Source organism: Plecotus auritus (genome assembly GCF_963455305.1).
Source record: "Plecotus auritus genome assembly, chromosome: 10".
Classification (NCBI taxonomy): Eukaryota; Metazoa; Chordata; class Mammalia; order Chiroptera; family Vespertilionidae; genus Plecotus; species Plecotus auritus.
Window position 1 is genome coordinate 28,472,667 of NC_137785.1, and position 25,874 is coordinate 28,498,540.

Here is a 25,874-nt window from a genome sequence, read left to right on the forward strand (position 1 = left end):
ATCTATCTACTGAGCCATACCAGCCAGGTTGGTAGTGGTATCTTGTTTTAATTTGTATTTCCCTGATGACATATGATTTTGTTTTGTCTTCTTTTAACCCTCACTCGAGGATATTTTTCTATTGATTTTTAGAGAGAGTGGAGGGGGAGAGACAGACAGATACATCAATGTGGTTGCATCTGGGGCCGGGGATCGAGCCTGCAACTGAAATATGTGCCTTTGAGGGGTATTGAACCTGTGACCTTTCAGTCCGCAGGCCGATGCTTCATCCCCTGAGCCAAACCAGCTAGGGCCCTGATGACATGATTTTGAACATCTTTTCATATGCTTATTTGTCACTTGTATATTTTCTTTGGTGGGTGGTGGGATATTAGTTCGGGTTTTTTGCCCTACTTTTTGTTGTTAATTCTCACTCCAGGATATTTTTTTCCATTGATTTTTAGGGAGAGTGGAAGGGAAGAGAGAGAGTGAGAAACATCGATGTGACACATCGATTGGTTGCCTCCTGCACATGCCCTGGGGCTGGGAATCAAACCTACGAGTCTTCAGTGCATAGACCAGTGCTCTAACTATTGAGCAACACTGGCTGGGCTGCCCATTTTTTAATCTGGATGTATGTTGTTTTTTTAAATCTTTATTGTTGAGAATATTACAGATGTTTCCCTTTTTCCTCTCATTGCCCCCCACTACCCTGTTACCGCCCCACCCCAGGCCTTCACCACCCTATTGTCTGTGTCTATAGGTAATGCATATATGCATGTAAGATCTTTGGTTAATCTCTCCCTGCTCCCCAACCCTCTTCCCTCTGAGATTTGTGAATCTGTTCCATGGCTCTTATTCTACTTTATTCATCAGTTTATTATGCTCATTAGGTTTCTTATTCGTTTGATTTTTAAATTTAGTTATTGATAGACATGTATTTATTGCCATTTTATTATTCAACTTTTTTCTCTTCCTCCTCTTCCATCTTCTTCCTTCTCCTCCTCCTCTTCTTCTCTTCCTCTCCTCCTTCCCCCTTCTCCCTTCCATCCCCTCCCCCTCAACATTTCATGTAGTACTGGTTTGGTGGTGATGAACTCCTTTAGCTTTTTCTTATCTGTTCATCACTTTGAATATTTCTTGCCACTCCCTTCTGGCCTGCAAAGTATCTTTTGAGAAATCAGCTGACACTCATATGGGCAATCCCTTGTAGGTAACTAACTGCTTTTCTCTTGCTGCTTTTAAGATTCTCTCTTTGTCTTTAACTCTTGGCATTTTGATTATGATGTTTCTTGGTGTGGTTCTCTTTGGCCTCCTCTTATTTGGGACTCTCTGCCCTTCTTGGACTTGTAAGTCTATTTCTTTCACCAGGTAGGGAAGTTTCCTGTCATTACTTCTTCAAATAGGTCTTCAATATCTCGCACTCTCTCTTCTCCTTCTGGCACCCCCATAATGTGAATGTTGGTACCCTTGAAGTTGTCCCAGAGGCTTCTTACACTATCTTCATATTTTTGGATTCTTCTTTATTTTTGCTCTTTTTTTAAAAAAATATATTTTATTGATATTTTACAGAGAGGAAGGGAGAGGGATAGAGAGCTAGAAACATCGATGAGAGAGAAACATTGATCAGCTGCCTCCTGCACACCTCCCACTGGGGATGTGCCCGCAACCAAGGTACATGCCCTTGACCGGAATCGAACCCGGGACCCTTCAGTCCGCAGGCCGACGCTCTATCCACTGAGTTAAACCGGTTTCAGCTATTTTTGCTCTTCTGAGTGGGTGTTTTTTGCTCCCTCATATTTCAAATTATTGATTTGATTCTCAGAATCCTCTAATTCTCCGGTTAAATCCCTATAAATTATTCTTTATTTCAGTTAGTATATGCTGAATTTCTTACTGGTCATTTTTCACGTATTTGACATTATCACTAAGATGCTTGAAAGTCTTAAGTCCCTTGAAGCTCTCATTAATTCCCTTGAAACTCTCATTAAGATCCTTGAATAACCTTATAACCATTGTTTTGAACTCTGTTTCCAGTAGTTTTCTTGCTTCCATTTCTTTCATTTGTGACATGTTTCTTTGTCTCCACATTTTGGCTGCTTCCCTGTGTTTGTTTTTATGTATTGGGTAGAGTTGCTATGTCTCCTGGAATTGGTAGAGTGGCCTTGTGTAGTAGGTGTCCTGTAGGGCCCAGTGACTCAGCTTCCCCAGTCACCGGATCTAGGCACTCTAGGTGTGCCCTTTTGTGGGCTATGTGCTCAGTCTTATTGTAGTTGAGCTTTGATTGCTGTTGGTGTCACCAGGAGGAATTGACGTCCAGGCCAATTGGCTGTGAGGACCAGCTGCATCCACAATGGAAGAGCTGCTATGTAGTGGGGCTTTGGTGCTCACTGAGTCTGCCCCTTGAATGTATCATGTTGTAATCTGGTGTGGTCTGAAGCTGTTCACTGAGGGCCCTGACTCTGGGGCTTCCCAGGAGGTGCAAAGTCAGCCACTGCCTGGGGCCACCTGGCAGGAACTTCAGAGAGATCTGTAGATGGCTGCTACTTGTATTGAGCTAGGAAGTGCCCAGGCAAAGCCCAGCTATGAAGCAAGGCAGGCTGGTGCTAGTGCCAGGTCTTGGGCCTTTTATGGATAGGTTTGATGCCAGCAGCTGCTGCTTCCAGAGATTTTAACAAAGTCTGAAGCCTGAGCTAGGACAGGCCATTTATATGGAAAAGCTGCTGCAAACAGCTTGGGTGGGACTGCAAATTGGATAGGGTGGGGTCTCAGGGAATCACTAGGATGGAATGAACAATATGGGCCATACTGATAGAAACTCAGATATGGCTGCCAGTCAGTTCTGCGATGGGGAAGGCCCCAGCACAGGGACAATGACCCCTGTGAGCACCTCTGTCTGGGAGAAAGCCGCCTCTAAGTTCCTGCCCCAATGCCAGACCGTCTGTTTCCTCCCCGGATATCCCTGGATTGTCCCAAAGCTGCCATCCAGTGCTGGAGCTCAGAGAAAGCAGGACCATGTAAGTTTGTGTGCTGGCCCTTTAAGAGGAACAACTGGGACTCCAGTAGCATCCCTGTCACTCAGCCACAATCCCCACTGGTTTTTACAGCCTGAAGTTACGGGGACTTAGCTTCCCTGGGCTGGGGGTCTGGTATGGGGTTGGGACCCCCTGCTTCTCACAGGAGGCTTTGATGATATCTCTCCCAATTAAAAAAAAAAAAAAGGCACACATGGATGTGGGACCAGCCTGTTCTGCACCTCTAACTCCTTCTACCAATCTTGATGTATTTTCTCCTTTACTTCTCTACTTGTAGGACTTTCAGCCAGATTTTGGGCGGTTCTGGATGGTGGTGGTTCTGTATTTTAGTTGTAACTTTGATGGGGTTGAGGGAGGCAGTGCGTACCAGCGTTTACCTGTGTTGCCATGTTGGTTCTGTGGTTGTATGTTTTCTTATTGTTTAGTTTTAAGTGTTTGTATATTTTGGATACCAGTCCTCCATCAAATATGTATTTTTCAAAAAACTTCTTCAAGTCTGTGGCTTGTCTTTTTATTCCCCTTAGAGTATTTTTTGGCAGAGCGGAAGTTCTTAATTTTAATGGAGCCCAACATTCCAATTTTTTCTTTCATGGATCGTGCTTTTGGACACAGAATCATTGCCAAATCCAAGGTCACCTAGATTTTTCTCCCCTGTTGTCTTTCTCATCTGCTTTTATATTGGGGTCCATGGGGATACTTTGTCAGTTTTATTGCAAATTGTTTCCCTGGCTTTTTGGTTTGCTGTCTCATTGATCTGTCTTTATATGGAGATTCAGGGAGAATAAAAAAAATATAACACTTGACTACCACCATCTTCCCAGAACCCTTTTAACCAAGCCTCTTTTTTCTTCAACCACCTGAGGATATGTATTTTTATTGATTTTAGAGAGAGAAAAAGAGAGAGAGAAACATCGATATGAGAGATAAACATTGGTCGGTTGCCCTCTGAAAGCACGCTGACCGGGGACTGAGGAAGGGAGAGGGAGAAAGAGATAGAAACATCAATGATGAGAGAGAATCATCAATTGGCTGCCTCCTGCACACCTGGGGATCGAGCCCGCAACCTGGGCATGTGCTCTGACCGGGAATCGAACCGTGACCTCCTGGTTCATAGGTCAACACTCAACCACGGAGCCACACTGGCCAGGCTAGTTTGTTCAGTTTTGATAAACATATACACTCATGTAACCAATACCACATCACGATACTGAAACCTCTGTTACCCCAGAAAGGTCTCTCCTTTCCCCCTTGAAGTAAGTCAATCCTTTTCCCACTCCCCAACCCCTGGTAACCGCTGCTCTGTAACTATCAGTTTGTCTTCACTAGAATTCATATTAATGGAATCATACAGTACGTAGACTTTTGTGTCTCATTTCTATCAGCATAATTCTTTTGAGATTCATCTGTGTTGCTCTGTTTTATTGCTGAGTAGGATTCCATTATATGGATTTATCATGGTTTGTTCACAAGTTGATGGGCATTTGGGTGGGTTGTGTTTCTGGCTGCCATGAACATTTGTGTCTCAAGTCTTTTATACATTTTCATTTCTCTTGAGTAAGACCTTGGAGTGAAATTGCTGGGTCATATGATAAGTGTATATTTATAAGAAACTGCATTCTCACCAGCACTGCATATGAGAATTCCGGTTGGTATAATCTCATCAATACTTAGTATTCTCAGTCTTTAATTTTTGCCACTCTATGGCATTTGCACTGATATCTTATTTTGTATTTCCCTGGTGATAAAGAAGTTTGGACATCTTTTCACTGCTTATTGACTATTTGTATCTCTTCTTTTATGAACTCTCTGTTCAGAATTTATGAGCACTTTTAAAATTTAGGGTTTTCTTTTTGTTGAGTTTTAATAATTCTTTATATATTCTGGATATCATTTGTCAGATATATTGCAAATATTTTCTCCCACTTGAAAATCAAAACTCGGTTGGAGCATTGTCCTGTACACCAGAAGGTTGAGGGTTTGATTTCGTGTCAGGGCACATATCTAGGTTGTGGGTTTGATCCCCGGCTGGGGTGGGTATGGGAGGCAACCCATCGATGTTTCTCACATCCATGTTTCTCTCTCTCTCTTTCTCAAATCAATAAAATCATGTCCTAGCCCAGCCTGCATGCCTCAGGGTTGAACATCGACCTTTGAACCAAGAGGTCATGGTTTGATTCCTCATCAGGACATATGTCCAGGTTGCGGGCTTGATCCCCAGTATGGGGTGTGCAGAAGGCAGCCGGTCAATGATTCGCTCTCATTATTGATGTTTCTATATATCTCTCTCCCTCTTCCTTCCACTCTGAAATCAATAAAATTATATTTAAAAAAATCATATCCTTGGTTGAGAATTTAAAAAAAAGACCACTTTATTTTCTAGTTGTTTTAGAAATACAATTGAGCCCTAGCTGGTTTGGCTCAGTGGATAGAGTGTCGGCCTGTGGACTGAAGGATCCCAGGTTCAATTCTGGTCAAGGGTACATGCCTGGCTTGCGAGCTCGGTCCCCAGTAGGGGGCGTGCAGGAGGCAGCCGATCAATGATTCTCTCTCATCATTGATGTTTCTATCTCTCTCTCCCCATCCCTTCCTCTCTGAAGTCATTAAAAATATTTTAAAAAGAAAGTATTACAGATGTCTCCCTTAAAAAAAACACGAATTGATTTAAAAAAACAAAACATATTTTATTGATTTTCTACAGAGAGGAAGGGAGAGAGATACAGAGTTAGAAACATCGACCAGCTGCCTCCTGCACACCTCCTACTGGGGATGTGCCCATAACCAAGGTACATGCCCTTGACCAGAATCGAACCTGAGACCCTTCAGTCCGCAGGCCGACGCTCTATCCACTGAGCCAAACCAGTTAGGGCTGCAATTGACTTTTTACCCTTACCTTATATCCTGTGACCATAACAAACTGAGTTAGTTATGTGCACGGGTACAGGGGAGAGTGGAATCAAAACAGGTGGGGGGTGAGGTGTCGAGAAGGGACCCTCCCAGGGTGCCCAGACTGGGGGTTTTCTGGCATGTGGGACTTTCAGTGCTGAAAACAGAACGGTATGAGATAGATCAGGACACGTTGATAACCCTACCCTGTCTGGAGGCCTCATGCTCTCCTGTTGAGAGAGTCCAGTTCACAAGCTGCTTTTTGCTGCCTCCTTTCTGCCAACCTGTGCCTTTAGATGTGCTAGTGACCTACAGCAGGGACTGCTGCAGATGAGGCCAGCTCAGGCCTGGACTTTGTGTGCTGAGGCCCCTCTCCTTGACATAAAGCCTTCTTATTTGGGAAGTATGGGGAGGAAGAAACTCTCCTTTATTCCTATTGTTCTAAAACAATCACCATTACCATTTTAGTATGTTTTTCCTCATTTTTCTTTGTACATCTTTTTAAAAATTTTTGTTATTGGTGTATGTATTGTGCCCTGCCCATTTCTCGTAACATTGTAGTAAGTTTTTCTCATCCTCCGTACTGCCTCATGTTCACTGACTGCTGTCACCAAGTGGGCTAATGAATGGAATGCCATACTGATGGGGCCTCTAAACCATAGGGGAGAAGACTCCCTGGGAAAGGATCTTGGCCAAGCAGCAAGGGATACTGAACTCCTGCCTGAGGTGGGGTGGGCTTGAGTAAGCACTGACGGTTTATTAGGGCAGCTTTCTCCAAGGGGTGCTGGAGAGTGGCTGGCTTGGGAACCATGACTGACATGTTACTGGTCCTCTCTCTGCTGACATTCTAGTGGGGATGGTCCACAGTGGACAGGTGAGTAAGAAAGATGTGCTATGAAGAGGATGAAATGTAGGGAAATACTAGGGGGTATGCTGCTGTAAGGGTTCCAGGGGACAAGGGGCCCTTTGAAAATTATAGGCAGGGAGGGACTCTCTGAGGAGAGTCAACTGCATTGAGGGCCAGATAAGAAGGATCCAGCCATGGGAAGATCTGGGGAAGAATATTCCAGGCAGAGGAACCAGCATGTACAAAGGCCCTGAGGTAGGAGGTAATGTGGATTGTTTGTGGACAACACAAGACTCGCTGGCAGTGAGCGAGGGAGAGGGGCAGGCAGTGAAGTTGGAGGGGCCATAGAGGGGACCACAGGCTGTCAGCTTGGTGAGGTCCGAACACTCTTTTCAATCACAAGGGGTGACCTCACCCCTACCTTGCCTGCCCACCTCTGAGTCAGCACTACCCTTTCCACCATTCTGCCAAGTCACCAGTTCTCACGCCTGGCACCTGCTTTGGGCAACCAGGGCTCCTGCCTTAATGCACACTGTTTGCTCCCCATGTCTGGAATGCCTTCTCCATGCTCTTGCTACTGCATATGCATGCAGGCACTCCCCTCACACACCAATGACCCTGCATATACTTGCCTGTGAAGAGTTGTCTTCCTGAGCACACTCTGGCTGTGGCATATCTGTCCATCCGAGGGTCCCTGCTGGACGTGGCTTCATCTGTTTGCCCAGTGCCTCATGCCCAGTAGGCTCTTACTGAAATACCGCTTGTTACAGGAGCAAAGATCAGAAAGGGCTCAAGAGAAAGGGATGCTATTTCAAGATTTTTATAAAGTGCAGTTAAAAAGTAAATAAAGGGACTCATAACTAATCATGCAATTTTAAAATAATGAGATTTACAAAAAAAAAAGGTCTGGTAGATTTAAAGTGAGGCTAATTATTTGTGGGTAGAGTAATGTTTTTATTGGGTTTTGTTTGCTCATTGGCCAGTTTTCCAGTTTATTCTTTTATCTCTGTTCATGTGCTTTGGGTTCTTAGCTCAGGTGTGGATTTTTGCAGACAGGTCCTGAGTTTCGCTTGATTTTATTTGCTGGCCATGTTTTTATGTTTCAGATAATACCCTTTTACATTTTGAATGCAACAAATTACTTTGGTCGTATAGTTGATAAACATGTGGATCTTTATGCAACTCTTAATGCTGAAATGAAGCAGTATTTTGAGGATTCCAGTAATAAAACAGCCATTGAAAAGGTGGAGAAATTTGGATTATATGGATTAGCAGAGAAAACACTTTTTCACAGGTAGAATGTCTGTTATTTCATCTTGAAAAGTTATGAAGCACAAGCTAACTTTAACTACTATTGAACCCCCATTTTCACTTCTGTCCGTTCGGCCCACTGTTCACTTGCTAGGCCTGCTGATTCCCAGGATGGTGATGTCAGGGTCATGGCCCCCAGACCCTGGGCATAGTTCTACACCTGGGACTCATCTGACCCCAGGCTCTTGAGCACAGAGCCTGGATGACTGTAGCGTTTATATACCGACACTTATGGAGCCATCATTGTGTGCTAAATACACATATATCTTTAACTCAATTTTCACAAAAGATGTGGCATTATTCCCATTTTACAGATAAGCATACTGAGTCTTGGCGAGGCTGTGTAATTCGTCTAAGGTCAGCTCAATAAGTGGCAGTGTTCCAACCTGGGCATTCGATGACTCACATACCTGATGGCACCTGCATCCTTCGAATGCCACACCCTACTCCACTTGGTGATAACCTAGATTGAGAAACTTTTAATTTGCTACATTCATTTTTAATGTGTTGTCAAATAAAGGGATTTACTCTGTTTATACTGAGGTATGCTTTACATAAACCATTGCTAAGTGCTCTTGACAGCTCTAGGTATTTTATTCCTAGTATGGAGTAAAACCATGCAGCTCGGGGTCTTACTGTATATTTAGCACTTAATGGGTAAGTTGAGGCTAAAGTTATCTCCATTTTAGAATTTCTGTGTTAAACTGGTGCCACTGCTGTTCTTCAGAGTTCAGGTGTTGGAGATGAGCCAAAAAGCAGACACGTGGGCCCTAGATACTGTCCTTGTGAAGTTTATAGATGAAGGCAGGACTGGACCCATTCCCAGAGATCAGCTGCTGCATCTCCCAGAAAACTTCCAGGCTCTGCCCCCCCAAGCCATGGAGTTCATTGTTTGTAGAGTGAAACCCGCTGACAATGAAATTGAATGGAATCCAAAGGTGAGCGTTATTTCGGCTTTCTATAGTTTGCTGACTTTTAGAGTATACTTAACACAGAACTGAGGGTTATTTGAACTTACAGTTGAGGTTGGGTAAATGCTTCCCGTTCCTGAGTAGAGAAAGCACGGTCTGCGTGGGTCCCTGCAGGTGTGGGCTGCGCTGTCAGCCAGCCTGCAGAGACCCAGCTCTGAACAGGCACCCCTTTTGCCGGGGGCAGGTTGCCATCATTATCATCACTCTCACAGGCTTAGAATTGGTGGATAATGTGTGTCATGATAAAGTAAATTGGCTGTCAGCTTAAGGAGAAGAAACAGTGTAAGAACCTACAAAATGGATACCCTTGTCAAAGGGGGCACAGGTGATGCCACTTTCTGGAGTGACCAGGTAATTCCGTGGGGTTGGGAGGATGGACGAGGAAAGAGAGAGTTCAGAGAAGCTCTCAAAGGAAGGAACATTTCTCTGGGCCTTTGGGAGGAGTGACTAGGATGTCACCAAGTAGATTGGATGAGGCCGTGAGGCCAAGAAAACAACATGGGCTAGGACAAGGGGCACGGAAGCGTGGTCCAGAGTGGGCTCCCGCGGCCTCCTAACATGGGCTGCAGAGGCGCTTGCCGCCTGGGAGAGGTCGCCAGACAGTCCTCATCCCCAGAGCAATGAGTCCTGTTCATAAGGACGCCCTGGTTCTTCAGAGGAAGTTAAGTTTTGTATCCTCTGATTAGTAGGATATGAAATAAGCCATTGCAGTTGGCAAAGTAAAAACAATTTGGGTTATACACAAGGTTGCATGTTATCCAGGAAATACATAGGTGAATGTTTCCACCACACAGGGTGAGCACACAGCCTTCCTGTAGTGAGTTTAGTATAATAGACTGTTATTTATTAAATAGCAGTCTTTTCTTTCACAGAAAGTATTTGCTAATTGTCCACTTTGTACTGGTGCCATATGTATTCTGGGGGTGTAGCCATTAGCAAGAAAGTCATGGTCAAGAAAAATTTGGTCTGTCAAGGTGATCAACCATAAATATTTCTTGAAGAGGAGCCTTCTGTGGAAATGGGGGCGACATTCTCCTGTGCGTGTTCTTTCAAATTAATTACAAAGTTCAATGGAGGTGGAAGTAATCCAATCACGATGAGCCAGCTCCCTCCCAGTCTGCTTTACTGGAGTCAAAATGTGCCTGACGGTGCTCAGACAGGTCTCATCTGCTGGGCCTCTCAGGACCTGGTGCAGAGCAGCTCTGTGCGTGCCTGCCTCCCCCACACCTGCAGGAACACTACTTCACTCTCATTGAGCTTTCAAGGAAATAATCATCCATGCCTTAAAGACAGGTTGATATTTACAGAGGAGGTGGGAACACGTCCACGGTAGGAAGCACGCAGTATTAGGAGTCCAGAGGCATGGACCTGGTGAACTCAGCTTTAGCATCTGCCCTTTTGTTGTTGTTAATCCTCACCTGAGGATATTTTTCCATCGATTTTCAGAGAAAGTGGAAGGGAGTGAGGGAGAAGAAGAGGTGGGGGAGAGGGGAGAAAGAGAGAAACATCGATGTGACAGACACATTGGTTGGTTGCCTCCTGCACACACCCCAACCAGGGCCAGGATCAAGCCTGCAACCCAAGTACATGCCCTTGATCAGGAATTGCAGGCCAACTATCCACGAAGCCACACCAGCCAGGACTCACACCTGCCCGTATTCAACTCCACTGTTCCTCACGCTGGTCGATGAAAGGGGCACACTGGCCTCCACAACCTACCTCATGGGATGGTTGCGGGCTCTAATGAAATGCATGGAAGAGTTTGTTGCAGAACCACATAGCATATACAGAATGAGGACTTTTCTTAAAGCTTCACATAACTCACTTCATTGTGTTTTTCAGGTTACTAGGTACATTCATCATAAAGTTACTGGAAAATTGCATGATGCAAAAGTGGTATTTGCTTTAGGAAATACAGTTTGGATTGATCCAATGGTAAGTACAGTTTTCTTAAAAAGAAATGTGTGTTTGAATGGGCCTCTGAAATAGTCCACGTTATTCTAACCTGTTGCTTTGAATAACTTCTGTCTCACATGAATGGAGGCTTATTTGGGACTCTGAGTTAGGAGGAGTTTTTTTCATGTTATTTGGGTAATAATTTGATTGTGGTGTTTTTGTTTAAAGGAATCTTTTGCATTGTCTCCCAGTGCTAACAGGCATGTGTGTACACACACACACTCACACACAACCGAGACAAGCTTCATGAAACTGTCCTTACTATGTGACAGTCTCTGATGTTTACAGTTCTGCCTGTTCCACTTTTTAAAGTGTGGGTTGTGCACTGTTAGGTCGGTTTCACAGTCCTCTGTCCACATAGGAGGGGAGACCTGGGGTCAGTGACTGCCCTCCATCTAGTTGTAAATGAGCTTAAAGTCCTGACACGTGATTGGTAGTGTGGAGAGTTCCAGCCCGTGGGCTTTCAAAAATAGGTTTTATTATGTTCATAGTTTCTATCTCATTCATTCACTAAATATTGATTGAGTACCTACTGTGTGCTAGGTAGGACCTGTATGGGACACTTGAGTTTCATTTGTGAACAGAGACTCCTATCCTGTGAGCTGATGTGGGGGAGGGTGGTGACTGTGGGACAGGACCATGTAGATAGGGTCTCAGTGCATCCCCTCTGACGCGGGCACCATCTCCTCCCCGGGCCCAGGAGCTCTACTTTTCAAGTCAAAGTTTTTCTCTATTCGAGTTAAATCTTAGTTACTGATTATTGATGAGTTTTAAAGGAATTTATTTTGTAAAAACTTCTGCTGGAAGTTTTTGTAACATTGGAAATGCTTTAAAACTTTAAAAAGAATTTGGATTGGGCATGAGATTTAAGAGTAAGAGGATAAGTGATTTTTAGAAGAGAAGGTAGAGATTATTAGTTGGTACTGTAATAGTCAATATTGTGGTTCTTTATTGGAGAAAAATGGAAACTTCATCAAGCAGCAATTTTTAAAGCTATAGCTAAGAGAATAACGCAAAAAAAAAAAGAAGAAAAAGAAGAAGAAGAAGAAAGAAGAAAGAAGAAAGAAGAAAGAAGAAAGAAGAAGGAACCCCTCCCCACCCCTGGCAAATATGCTTAGGCAGCTCTAAAGTGTAGCAGTGGCCGGGGCACGCTGGGGGAGACAGACCCATGCCTTCACCTTCTCCACTTGACCACTTGGCTCTCCACTGTGGGATAGGAACACCAGTCCCACATGGGACACATCCCAGGGGTCGCTAGGAAGGTGCCTCAGGCAGTACCAGCATGCCATGAAAGGGATGCCCAGTCCTGGGTGTGCATCTCCGATCAACAGGAACCAATTAATTTTGTGTAAATTGAAATGGGTGAGAATGTTTTGGTTGCAGAAGAGATAGTGGAGGAAACTGTCCTGAACACAGGATTCAGGGCTTTGGCGGAGAGCCTTTCTGGGCAGCTGGAGACCAGGGTCTTCCTTGTGGAGAGAGGTAAAAGTACCGGAGCAAAAATCAGAAAAACCGGACTGTTGTGGGTGGTTACAGCATTACAGATTGGTCTCATCTGGGGCTTCCATGCCAGGATTTGGTCTTGGCCCTGACCCAGGCTGATGGTGTTTGTGTGGCGTGGGACTTGGTTATGAAATGATCGGCTGTGAGTGGGAGGCCCTTGCACACGGTGGCATGTGCCCAAGGGCATCACACATTACAGAGCTGGATCGAGAGGCCACGTGAGCGTGCTTGTGATTCATTTAAAGTTCAAAGTTTGATCTGCAAATGTATTTTTTTTTCTTTGATTCAAGGTGCACGTTACAAAACTTTTAAATTTGAAAACTTCTGTCATTGATTACAATGTTCGAGCTGAAATTTTGTCAATGGGAATGGGCATTGATAATCCAGAACATATAGAACAACTGAAAAAATTGTACGAAGGAGCTAAAATACAAACTGTTGAAGAAAGCCTAAGCCAAACTCTGTAAGTGGATTTTTGTCTCTCTTTTGGAAGAGCTGTTTCGTGGAAATATAACTTACAAGCATTACAGACATTTTTTTGAAAGTAGACAGTTTAATGAGTTTCCCTGTTTTTATCACTCAGCTTCAGTAGTTTCTTTTGGGACTCTTGTTTTAACCAGACCTCAGCCTTCACTTTTGTTTTTGTGGTGTGTTATAAAATGGATCCCAGATGTATTATTTCACCTGTGTGTCTCTTATGGAATGAGTTTTTTTTGTTGTTTTTTTTTAATATATTTTATTGATTTTTTTACAGAGAGGAAGGAAGAGGGATAGAGAGTTAGAAACATTGATGAGAGAGAAACATCAATCAGCTGCCTCCTGCACACCCCCTACTGGGGATGTGCCCACAACCAAGGTACATGCCCTTGACCGGAATCGAACCCGGGACCCTTGAGTCCGCAGGCTGACACTCTATCCACTGAGCCAAACTGGCTTTGGCTGGAATGAGTTTTTATTAGCTTTTTAAAAATATATATTTTATTGATTTTTTACAGAGAGGAAGGGAGAGGGATAGAGAGTTAGAAACATCAATGAGAGAGAAACATCGATCAGCTGCCTCCTGCACACCCCCCACTGGAGATGTGCCCACAACCAAAGTACATGCCCTTGATCGGAATCGAACCTGGGTCCCTTCAGTACGCAGGCCGACGCTCTTTCCACTGAGCCAAACCTGTCAGGGCTATTAGCTTTTTATTGACAACACACAGACAGAAAAGTGCACGTGTTGTAAATGTCGTTTGATAGGTTTTCTGAGCACAGAAACCAGCCCCGGATCAGAAACAGGACGCAACTCAGACCAGCTCCTCCCTTCCAGGGCAGCACTCGGTCTGTCCTCTGCGTGGAATCATGGAGTGTGTCTCTCTTATATCTAGCTCTTTAGCTCAGCGTGATTTGTGAAATGCATTCATGTTGTGCATGTAGCTGTAGGCCTGACATTCCCATTGCTGCATTATATCCCATTGTGTGAATGCACCATGATTACCCATTCTGCTGTCGATGGGAGAAACTCCCAGTGCTGGGCTGCTTCAGGTGGTACTGTACCCATTCTCCCGCATGCATTTTGGTGCATTTAAAAATGTATTTCTGCCCTAACCGGTTTGGCTCAGTGGATAGAGCGTCGGCCTGCGGACTGAAGGGTCCCGGGTTCGATTCCGGTCAAGGGCATGTACCTTGGTTGCAGGCACATTCCCAGTGGGAGGTGTGCAGGAGGCAGCTGATTGATGTTTCTCTCTCATCGATGTTTCTAGCTCTCTATCCCTCTCCCTTCCTCTCTGTAAAAAATCAATAAAATATTTTTTTTTAAAAAGAATGTATTTCTGATAGAATAGAATCATTGAGTCAAGCTGGAGCTACTGCCCCCCAGTTTTCCATGTTGGTTGTACCAGTCTATACTTCTACCAGCAGTGTGAGACACCAAAAGTCACTCTGAGAATGTACGCTCGCAACCCCCAAAGCGGGAGGATGATACAGCGTGTGTTGCCCAAGGACTCAAGTCAAGAACTCCTTCCAATTAGGATAGACACCTGTAGAAAACTGGGCAAAAGACTGGAAACTTCACAGTGTCCAACTAATTAATTGTCTAATGATTAATATATGAAAAGATTCTTAAACTCATTAGCCATCAGGGAAATGCAGATTAAAAACACAATGCAGCAATACCACTACATATTCACCAGAAATGAAAGAAAATACCATGTTGACAAGGATGTGGAACAAAAGGCTTTTAAAAACTTGACTGGTCAGGAACCAAGATGGCGACATAGGTAAACACCTGAACTTGCTGCCTCGCACAACCACTTCAAAACTACAACTAAAAGACAAAACAGATATCATCCAGAACCACGGGAAGGCTGGCTGAGTGGAATTTATACAACTAGAAGGAAAGAGAAAAGCACACTGAGACTGGGAGGAGGTTTGGAGGTGCGAAAGTGAAGTGCGGAGGTATGGAGGTACATGTGGTAAAGGGCTGGCAACTGAGTACACTGTTGTCTTTTTCAATCGGGAGGGAGATACAAGCTCCTGACTGCTCTGAACTCCAGTTCCAGGCGAGACTCTGGGGACCCAGAATCATATGGCGAGAAACTGGACTGTCTGGCATTGGGCCAGAACACAAGGGGGGCTTTCTCTCAGAGGTGCTTGCAGCAATCATTGTTCCTGCACGGTGCCGTGGGACAGAGACTCCGGGACCTCTTCGGGGCAAGGCTGACATCAGCCACTGCTGTTTGCTCCGCCCTGGTGATTCCCTGAGATCCTGCCCTACCCAATCTACAACCCCACCCAAGCTGTGTACAGAGGCTTTTGCATATGAATGGCCTGGCCTTTTGCAATCTAAAACCTAACAAACTGCAGCTGGGTCAGAGAGCCCCAGAGCCTCCAAAAGAAGGCCCAAGAGGCTGGACAGCAGCTTGCATTGCTTCACAGCTGGGCCTCATCTGGGCACCTCCAAACCCCAAACAAAGAGGAGGAATCTGCAGATCTCTCTGTAGCTCCTGCTGGGTGGCCTCAGGCAGTGGCTAACTTTGCACCTCCTTGGAGATCCCAGAGCCAGTGTACCCAGTGGTCGGAGTGAGACCATCCAGATTACAACTCTTCAAATCCATAAGAGACACACTCAGGGGGCAGACTCAGTGAGCGCCAAAGCCCCACTGAAGCAAGTCTTGCCCCATAAGGGTGTCTCCAGCACAGAAGTTCTCCCATTGTAGACACAGCTGATCCTCAGAGCCAGTTGGCCTGGAGGTCAATTCCTCCCAGTGATACCAACAGCAATCAAGGCTTAACTACAACAAGACTGTGCACACAGCCCACAAAGGGGTGCACCAAGAGTGTCCACCTCAGGTAATTAGGGAGGCTGAGCCACTGGGCCCTATAGGACACCTAGCACACAAAGCCACTCTATCAACTCAGGGAAGCAGCCAAAATGCAGAGACAAAGAAACAGGTCACAAATGAAAGAAATGGAGGAAAGCAAACTACTGGATATAGAGTTCAAAACCATGGTTATAAGGTTACTCAAGAATCTTCTGGAAACCTCCAAGAAATTTAGTGAGAACCTCAAGGATATGAAAAAGGACCAACTAGAAATTAAGCAAACAGTGACTGAAATAAAGAATAATTACAGGAGAAACCAAGATGGCGGCATAGGTGAACACCTAAACTGCTGCCTCGCACAACAATTTCAAAACTACAGATAAAAGAACGGACATCATCCAGAACCACAGGAAAGCTGGCTGAGTGGAAATTCTACAACTAGAAGGAAAGAGGGGCACACGGAGACTCAGAGGAGCTGCAAAAGGCTGAGGTACGGAGATATGCGTGCGGAGAGGACGGGCGGCTGAGTGCCTGGCTAGCTTTCTCTAGCTGGAGAGAGACGGAAGCTCCCGACTGCACTGAACCCCAGTTCTGGGCGAGACCCTGGGGTCCCAGACTCATACGGGGGGAGTCTGGACTGTTGGGAAAAGAGAGGAGCCGCGAAAGGCAGAGGTCTGGAGGCTCAGAGAGGACTGACTGCTGAGTGTGCCGCTGGCTTTCTCTAGCGGGAGGAAGACGGGAGCTCCCGACTGTGCTGAACTCCAGTTCCAGGCGAGAATCTGGGAATCCAGATTCATTGGGGGAGAAATTGGACTGTCTGGAAGCAGGCAAAACTCGAGGGTGGCTTTCTCTCAGAGGTGCTTGCAGTGATTACCAAGGGACACTGAGACCCAGGGGCCTCATAGGGCAGGGCTGATGGGAAGCCACGGCTGTCTGCTCAGCCCTGAGACTCCGCCCCATCCAAGCTGAGCACAGAGGCTTTTGCAATTTTGCAAGTCTTGTCTCATAAGGCTGTCTCTAGCACAGAAGTTCTCACAGCGTAGACACAGCTGATCCTCACAGCCAATTTGCCTGGAGGTCAATTCCTCCCAGTGATACCAACAACAATCAAGACTTAACTACAACAAGACTGTGCACACAGTCCACAAAGGGGTGCACCAAGAGTGTCTACCTCAGGTAACTGGGGAGGCTGAGCCACTGGGCCATATAGGACACCTAGCACACAAAGCTACTCTACCAACTCAGGGAAGCAGCCAAAATGCGAAGACAAAGAAACAGATCACAAACAAAAGAAATGGAGGAAAGCAAACGACTGGATATAGAGTTCAAAACCACAATTATAAGGTTTCTCAAGAATTTCCTAGAAAAGACCGATAAATTTAATGAGACCCTCGAGAATATGAAAAAGGACCAACTAGAAATTAAACATACACTGATTGAAATAAAAATTATACAGAGACCTAACAGCAGACTAGAGGATCGCAAGAATCAAGTCAAATATTTGAAATACGAAGAAGCAAAAAACACCCAACCAGAAAAGCAAAAAGAAAAAAGAATCCAAGAAATATGAAGATAATGTAAGGGGCCTCTGGGGCAACTTCAAGCGTACCAACATCAGAATTATGGGGGTGCCATGAGAAGAGAGAGAGCAAGATATTGAAAACCTATTTGAAGAAATAATGACAGAAAACTTCCCCACCTGGTGAAAGAAATAGACTTACAAGTCCAGGAAGCACAGAGAACCCCAAACAAAAGGAATCCAATGAGGACCACACCAAGACACATCATAATTAAAATGCCAAGAGCAAAAGACAAAGAATATTAAAAGCAGCAAGAGAAAAGCAGTTACCTCCAAGGGAGTACCCACAGGACTGTCATCTGATTTTTCAACAGAAACTATGCAGGCCAGACGGGAGTGGCAAGAAATATTCTAAGTGATGAATAGCAAGAACCTACAACCAAGATTACTCTACCCAGCAAAGCTTTCATTCAGAATTGAAGGGCAGATAAAGAGCTTCACAGATAAGAAAAAGTTAAAGGAGTTCATCACCACCAAACCAATATTATATGAAATGCTGAAAGGTATTCTTTAAGAAGAGGAAGAAAAAGAAAAAGGTAAAGATAAAAATTATGAACAACAAAGTGACAACAAATACATATCTATCAACAAGTGAATAAAAAATCTGATGAACAGAATAAACTGGTGAATATAATAGAATCAGGGGCATAGAAAGGGAATGGACTGACAATTCTCAGCGGAAGGGGGTGTAGGGGGTGCGGGAAGAGACTGGACAAAAATCGTACACCTATGGATGAGGGCAGTGGGGCCCTGGGGGGTAAGGGCAGAGGGTGGGGTGGGAACCGGGTGGAGGGGAACTATAGGGGGGAAAAATAGGAACAACTATAATAATCTGAACAATAAAGATTTATTTTTTTTAAAAACTTGACTGGTGTGCTGTTATTACATCTAAGAAAATTATTAGTAATTTTTTAAATTGCATGTGTGTTTTTACTGTGTTAATATACACATAAGAGAATTTCACATTTTGTTGTATTTTTTTAATTGCAGTAAAATATACATAAAATTTTGTCATTGTAACTGTTAGTATAAAATCCAGTGGCATTAGTTATGTTCACAGTGTTGTGTAACCACCTCCACTGTCCATCTCTCGACCTTTTACATCATCCCAAACAGAAACTATACATTAAACATTCTCCCGCCCCCAGTCACTGGTAACCTCCACTCTGCTTTCTGTCTCTAGTAGTTTACCTATTCTGGTACTACATACAGTGTTTGTCTTTTTGTGACTGGCTTATTCCACTTGGCATATGTTTTCAAAGTTCACCCATATTGTAGCATGTATCAGAATGTCATTCCTTTTTGAGGCTAAAGATATTTCATTGTATGGATAGACCACACTTTGTTTATATATTAATGTTTGTGGACATATGGCTACATGAATGATGCCCTGAGAACATGCTTTGGGATATCTGTTCACACCCCTGCTTTCAGTTCTTGTGTATATTCCCAGAAGTGGATCATGTGGTAATTCTGTGTTTGATTTTTTGAACTGCCAAAGTGTTTTCCACAGCAGCTGCACCACTTTACATTCCCACCAACAGTGCACGAAAATGCCCATTTTTTCCCCAGCCTCACCTAGAAATCAGCCCGAGGTCACGTTCAAGGTCGTCTCAGGACTTTTCTGAGTGTGCATCTTGCCTCAACGTGTGCGTGGTTCTGCACCCTTCCTTGATCCCTGCAATGTGCTGCTGTTGAATGTCCTTGCTTCCCAGCGAGTCTCACCCAGTTTCTCCTCTGGGCCTTAAAAGGTCTGTTGTGGGTTTCCATGCCTAGTCCTTGCCCCGGGACTGTCAGCTTTTCGGACAGTGCCCGCGGCTTTCCTGCCTGTGTGCCAGGATCTGTGAAACAAACAAGCATAGTGCCTGAGTCCCTCAGGTGTTTCCCCAGACACCCTAGAATGGCCTGCAGATAGTTTGCAAGGGGTCTGCTCTGCTCCCTCTGGTTTGAGGGGGAACAGGAATAAGCTGCTGCCACTCAAGCCTGCCAGGCCCCGGGGGTGTGGGGCAAAGGCAAGTGAAACGCCACAGAGCCCGCCTCCCCTTTCGCAGCTGGCAGTTTCTTGATTGGACTTTTATTGGCTGCTGTAACCCTTTGACTTTCCAGAGCTCGTGCACAGTTGGTCCGGCAGCTTCCGGTGGTCCTTGCAGTGTTTCTGACAGGAAATGGTGGGAACTTGGGGCTTCCTGGTTTGCCATTTTGCTCCACGTGTGTTTTGGTAGCAAGATGCTGGAGTACTTCTTCAGTCCAACTTTGTTTCAGTTTACCTAATTAGCAGGTAAATACTTTTAATTGAAGTTGCCATAGGTAGAGTGGAGGTTTAGAATTTATTCATTCAGTAAATATTGAGTGTCAACTGGAGATACAGTAGTGAACAAACAGGTGGGTCAGGTGGTGATGACTGAAGGGAAGCAAATCAACACAGAAAGGCACATAGGGCAGCCTTGGGGCCAAGAAGGTGAGCAGTGACACAGGGGAGGGGGCCTGATGCAGGCAGGCAGCTGAGGGAAGACAGGGACAGCGTGGTCCCGGCACGGGGAGGAAGGACGGTGACTAGAGCAGGAGCGGAGGTGGGAGCGGTCCTGGGTCAGATCTTGTCCCTGTGGCCGCGCAGCGAGTGGGCTCCACTCTGAGGAGGTGGAACCATGCTAGGGTTTTGAGCAGAGAAATAACGTAGTCAGAAGATTCTTGGCTTCTGTGTTGGACCGTGGGACACAGGCTGTGCCGAGCTGCGGGCAGGATGGTGGTGGCCTGCGCTGTGATGGTTTTGTGGGGGTGCTGAGAAGGAGCTGGTTTCTGAATAGGTTTGTAGTGAGTGTGTGGTCTCATGGAGTCTTGTCAGCAGGTCCTGGGTGTCGAAAGCTGGGGTGCCGGACGAGAGCCCATACTTGTTTTAAAATGAAGATGTCGTTACAGCTTAGTAGATTTAATCAAACTGGGATGGATCACTTACCTGAAACACAGCTGCTATTGAGCCCCAGCTCCATGCAGAATGCTCCGCTGGGTCCCTGTGCACACTCCGTTGGTGCTTGTGCAGGAGTATTGCATACCTGCGGTCATAACTACAGGTAGAGAGAGGTGCAGGGGGCCGCGGGTCTGTAGAAGCCCCCCTGAGAAAGAGGCGCCGTTCCAGGAGCTGGGTAGGGACGCTGTGGTAGTAACTTGGTCAGAGCTGGGAAAATGCTTCATTCCTACAGCAGGAAAGAGGACGTAGGGCTTAGTGACCAACAGGCAGGGGAGCGAGACTCTGTGACTCTGAGCCCCGAGGACTGAGGATATTGGCAGGTTGGTGGCTACAGGATGTTTTCCAGGAGCAGCTGGCTTTTTGGAGAGGAGGAGACACCGCATTGACCTATTCCGTGTCATGTGGTTGGAAGTATGAGCCTAGAACGCAGGAAGCCTTGGGGAAGGCTCTGGGCTCCAAGTTGGAGGAGAGTTCAAACTTGGTGAGTGGTGAGAAGGAAGGGACACCCCACAGCTGAGGGTCTAATGAAGGAGGCAGAGCTGTGGTGGAGGAAGAGGGTGAGCGATGGAGGGCCGGTGCTGCACCCCTGAGAGAGGGCGAGGCCTGAGGAGGGTCCCTGCCCTGACTGGTGGATGACATGGGGCACTGCTCTCCGCTGTTTGGGCAGTGCCGCGCCGCAGGCTGCATGCATGTCAGTCATGTCCCCTGGAGACCCCTTACCCCAGCGGTGTGCGTGTGTGTGTATACACGGGTATACACAGGTGTACACATGTTGCATAGGTTTGCTCCTTTAAGCCTGACTTCTCAAAGGATGCACACAAAATGAATTACATAGTCGCCATGAGGAAGGAGTTTGAGTGGCTGGGCAATAGGGTGGAGAGTCACTGTGTAGACTTTTTTATTTATTAAACCACATGAACGTGGTTACCTGCTCAAAAAACCAAAAGAGAAACACAATTTAAAAACTTTAGAGAAAGGAGGCCGCCCTCTAATCTCTGGTTTTATTAAGTACAATAAAATAAGGGGCAGGAAAGTGAATTTGGTAGGTTTCCTTCTGTTTAAACACGCCCATGTGTGTATGTGTGTGTGTGAGAGAGAGAGAAAGATCAGATATTTGCTTTTATATGCAAAGACTTTCTAGAAGCCGACCCAAGCTTGTTAGAGGAGCTGAGGGATCAGGAGGCGGGGGGAGGGCAAGGGGGAAGGAGGGGATGGCAGGGGGGCGTGGGGGGGAGATGGTTTTTACTCTGCCCTTTTATCCTCTTTAAAGTGGGGGGCAGTATGTTATTCTCAAGTTGAATGACTGGACAGGGAACTTACTTTGGCAAATGAGTTGCTGCATTTATCTAATAATATGTATCAGTCATCTACTCAGTGCTTGATGCCAGGCCCACAGAGTGAGCAGAGCTGGCTGCCCTGGGGCGTCTGTAAAGGAGCCGTAAGCTCAGCATGCCTGTGGCTCGTGGGAGTGGGCACAGCATGGCCATTGGTTGCCTGCCTGCCTCTGGCTGGGAAGTCCCTGCAGAGCCAGGTTTCGCCTGTCTCCTCGGAATTGACTTCACCTGTTCTGTCCAGGGCGCCACCATCCACAGAAGATGCCGCCTGTCTGCAGAGCACACGGCAAGAGGACGGGGCTTCAGAGAGAGGTGCCGACTCCGGAACGAACTTAGAAAACCGGAGGCATGGTTGGTTACTTAAAGGATGGTTAATGAAATTATTATTAGAAATGTTCTACTGTGTAGGCTCTCCATTTTTAGATGAATTATAGAGAAGGTGATTACCCAACTTCCTATTTTTGACAATTCAGCTTTCAGCAGTGTTTTGGTTTTTGGGGGTGACTTTTTCACTTCTGATTGTTTGAGGTATAATGTTCATTCAGTAAAGTGCACACCGTTCATCGGATATTTTTACATGTGTATGTCCAGTAACCAGGCCGAGAACGTGTCCAGAACCCCGAAGTCTCCCTTAGGCAGGCACCTTCCTCGTGTGGAACCTTACCCAGTAACCGCTGTTCGGACTTCTGTCACCATCAGTTTTGCTGAAGCACATAGTATACACTCTTGTGGCTTCTTCATTCAGCATATGTCTGAGAAATTCATCTAGATAATTGTGTAGTAGTGTATTTTTTTATTGCAGAGATTTTTCTGTGCTATGACTATACCACAGTTCATCAGTTCACCTGTTGATCAATGATGTTATTTTGTTTTTTAAAAAATAATTCTTTGTTGTTGAAAGTATTACGTATGTCCCTCTATTTCCCCCATTGACTCCCTCCAGCCCACCCCTGCCCCCCACCCCAGGCCCTCACTGCCCCATTGTCTGTGTTGTTTGCAGTTTTTGATTATTGTTATTCAAGCTGCTATGGACAGTCTTTGGATGGAAGGTTCAAGTATTTTAGCAGGAGAAGTTTAGTAGCTTTGTTTTAGAAAGTGTTATGCTTAGTATTGTTCCTTGAGTGTCCTGCCTTCTGATGTGGAAGTCACCTTAGTGGGTCCTAGCAGGTGAAGACAGCGGAGGAGCCTGAACACGTGTGTCCTGCAGCCACCGGTTGTAATGTGGGTGCTTTTCAGAGAGTAACCTTAGTTTCCCAGTTGTTTAATTGTACTATTTGTCAAAGCCTGTTTTCATTAGTTTTACTAAGTGAAGTGCATTTTAGTTTTTTCTAATTATTCTTTGCAGCTGTATACTTAGGTTACTATGAAATTTATGCTCTTAGGGAGTACTTCCTTGGCTAAAAGTTGCATAAAGTGCAAAAAAAGTACATATGTGTTTATATTATGGAGTTGCATATAAATAACCTCTGGGGAAATGTGACCTTTTGTACAGAAGCTTCACCTGGAAACACTGGAGATGCTTCCGTGAACAGAGCTACAGAACCTCTGCAAAGGTATGGCCGCCCCTCGCGAGGGTGCTCTCCGTCCTCACCTGGCAGTGGTGGTGAGATGTCAGCCCTTTCCTTTTCCTCCAGCTTCCACCCCCCAATTCAATGGTTCCAAAAAGACGATGTGGTCATATTGAAGATAAGAATAAGGAATGTAAAAGACTACAAGTGCAAATATTTTAGAGATAGAGTCATTTTCAGGTAGGTTTATATAAATCTTATAAAGTAAAATAGAAATAATTCCCAACATTTTAAAAAACTGACTCTTCTTTTTGTAAACCTAGTGCCTGGGTAGGAGAAAAATTTTACTTGGCTGATTTGGAGTTGCAGGCCAACATAATAAAGGACGATTGCAAATGCATAATTAAAAACGAGGAACCTATAATCACTCTTGCAAAAGAGAGAAGGGAATCTTGGTGTAGCTTACTCAGACAGAGGGTGAGTTGAAATTAACTGGCTGGTCTTAACAACCTGAGTGTGTGTTATTTTCTCACTTAATGTACATTTTTATTGTACAGAATCCTAATGTGACTTTCGATTTTGATCACTGGGAAGAATGTGAAGAGGAGAGCCACTTCTCCAAGGGTAAGAGGGGATGTCCCCGTCCCTAGAGAGAGGGGTGGGTCCTGAGTGCCACGGGTGGACATAGTCACTCAGCTGATCGTAGGAATGTGTGCCTTTGGGGAGATGGGTGATTCATGTAAAGCCCTTAGGGATTAGTTTTCTTCCTGTGGTTGATCTTGATGCTACATGTTCCAGCTTGAGGAGCTATAAATTCTTGGTTATAAACATACCTTTTTTTTATTAAATATATTTTTATTGATTTCAGAGAGGAAGAGAGAGATAGAAACATCAATGATGAAAGAGAATCATTGATTGGCTGCCTCCTGCAGGTTGGACTGAGCCCGCAACCCAGGCATGTGCCCTTGACTGGAATCCAACCTGGGATCCTTCCGTCCGCAGGCTGATGCTCTATCCACTGAGCCAAACCGGTTAGGGCAACATACCTTCTTGTAACAGGTAGTTTTCCTAGGAGAAAATTTTATTTATAAGCAGGCGAATTTTACCTGCTCATTTCCTGCCCAAAATAATGAAATTATAAAATACGTTGCAAAATAGATAGAGGTAGAGCCCAAGAGACTTTTTCTACATTGACCAAAATAATGGGGGGGGGGGAGGATTTGCTAATTAGTCCTTAGTTAACATGTTTTAAAATAATATCTGACTCTTTTAGTTGTAACGTCTAAAAACCTGTCCTGCAAAGTGGCAGAAGTGATGGAGAGCAGTGACCAGACTTCAGAGGATGAGGAGACCGAGAGTGACTGAGCCTGTGGGCCCGATCCTGAGGCGGACATGGGGACCACCGAGTGACTGGACGTTAGAGAACAGCAGTCACGTTCACACCTTTTTATTACTAGGGGTCATCTGGTGGCGCTGGGATTGGTAATGGTGAGAAATTCTGAATCTATTTAAAAATGGGCTGAAGGTCCGGGCCTGGTAGCTTAGTTGGTTAGAGCATCGACCCGATATGCCGAGGTTGTGGGTTTGATCCCCAGTCAGGGCACATACAAGAATCAACCAATGAATGCATAAATAAGTGGAACAACAAATCGATGTTTCTCTCTCTCTCAAATTAATAAAAAAAATAAAAATGTTAAAAAAGGGCTGAAGATGAGACTATGAAGGAGGGTGGGAGCGGAGACAGGAAGTACTGGTTTAACAGCCCCACTTCCCCGCCGTCCTGCTCATTGCGTCATGGCGTCATGCGAAGCCCATCCTGACAATCCCCAGTTGAACGACAGAGAGCGCCTGGCTTTCGGATAATGAACTGTACTGTCTGGAGCTACTCTATTTGTTGTTGTTTTCTTTTAAACCTACATTTGGTGCATTCCTAAAAACATCTTGTGTATATAAGTTGAAGTTTCGGTCTCATAAATCCATACTTGGCAGTGCTTAACAGAGCCTTTCAGCCATGAGTTAGTTGGGATTCAAACTTGTAGTAGCACCTCTGTTGTCCTTAAGGTATTGATCGCTACTCCGGGCAAGTTTACTTCATATAAAGGTATTTCAGGGATAAAAATGGGGTGGCCTCCGCAATACCAGCAGACCCAAAGCTTTCTGGAGGTAAGCTACTGCTTCTGCAGGACCCTCTGAACCTGTGGAGTCCTGGCCAGTGGGACAAAGGTTTCCCTTCAGTGGAAATGGAAAAGGACCTGTGGGCTGCCTGCAGGTAACCCTCAGGACACCTGGATGTGATGACCCCTAAAAACACTCATGGCCCCATTCTGGGCTGTGGCGCCCAGGTTCACAAGACAGTTGGGAGGAAGGTGTACTGTCACTACCCCTTAACTCTGGCGCCCAGAGCCTGACTTTTCATGTGACTTGGGAAAAGGTAGAGAGTCACTGGGAATGCAAACGCTGTGCACATCTTCATTCAGTGTGAGTCTGGCAGCCGCGCCCAGAGTTGGAAGAGCGGCTGCTGGAACACGACTGTGCGACTGGCCCCGAGGTCTTTATTCTTTTATACACCAGAAAGCACAGCTGCTCAGGTGCTGCATCTCCCAGGGGGAAGCACCGTGTGAAAGAGAGGTAAACTCTTGTCGCCAGGCTGTCCCGTGGGCAGGTTTGGATCCCACTCTGGCTCAGTTTCCTCATC

At 45.4% G+C, this 25,874-nt stretch overlaps 1 protein-coding gene across 1 annotated transcript in view; it reads left to right on the forward strand.

The window, feature by feature from the left end:
* TDRD12 (tudor domain containing 12) overlaps nt 1-24,853 on the forward strand; it is a gene marked incomplete at its 5' end in the record, with an annotated part of 114,500 nt that extends 89,647 nt beyond the window's left edge. Inside the window, 10 exons of the mRNA XM_080644450.1 lie at nt 7,851-8,038; nt 8,783-8,993; nt 10,869-10,961; nt 12,776-12,948; nt 21,913-22,022; nt 23,164-23,224; nt 23,306-23,419; nt 23,503-23,656; nt 23,737-23,803; nt 24,453-24,853. Coding sequence (XP_080500576.1) covers nt 7,851-8,038; nt 8,783-8,993; nt 10,869-10,961; nt 12,776-12,948; nt 21,913-22,022; nt 23,164-23,224; nt 23,306-23,419; nt 23,503-23,656; nt 23,737-23,803; nt 24,453-24,544 — 1,263 coding nt within the window. The 3' untranslated portion in view covers nt 24,545-24,853. The remainder of the gene's footprint in view (nt 1-7,850; nt 8,039-8,782; nt 8,994-10,868; nt 10,962-12,775; nt 12,949-21,912; nt 22,023-23,163; nt 23,225-23,305; nt 23,420-23,502; nt 23,657-23,736; nt 23,804-24,452) is intronic.
* Between the last annotated feature and the right edge of the window lie 1,021 nt (nt 24,854-25,874).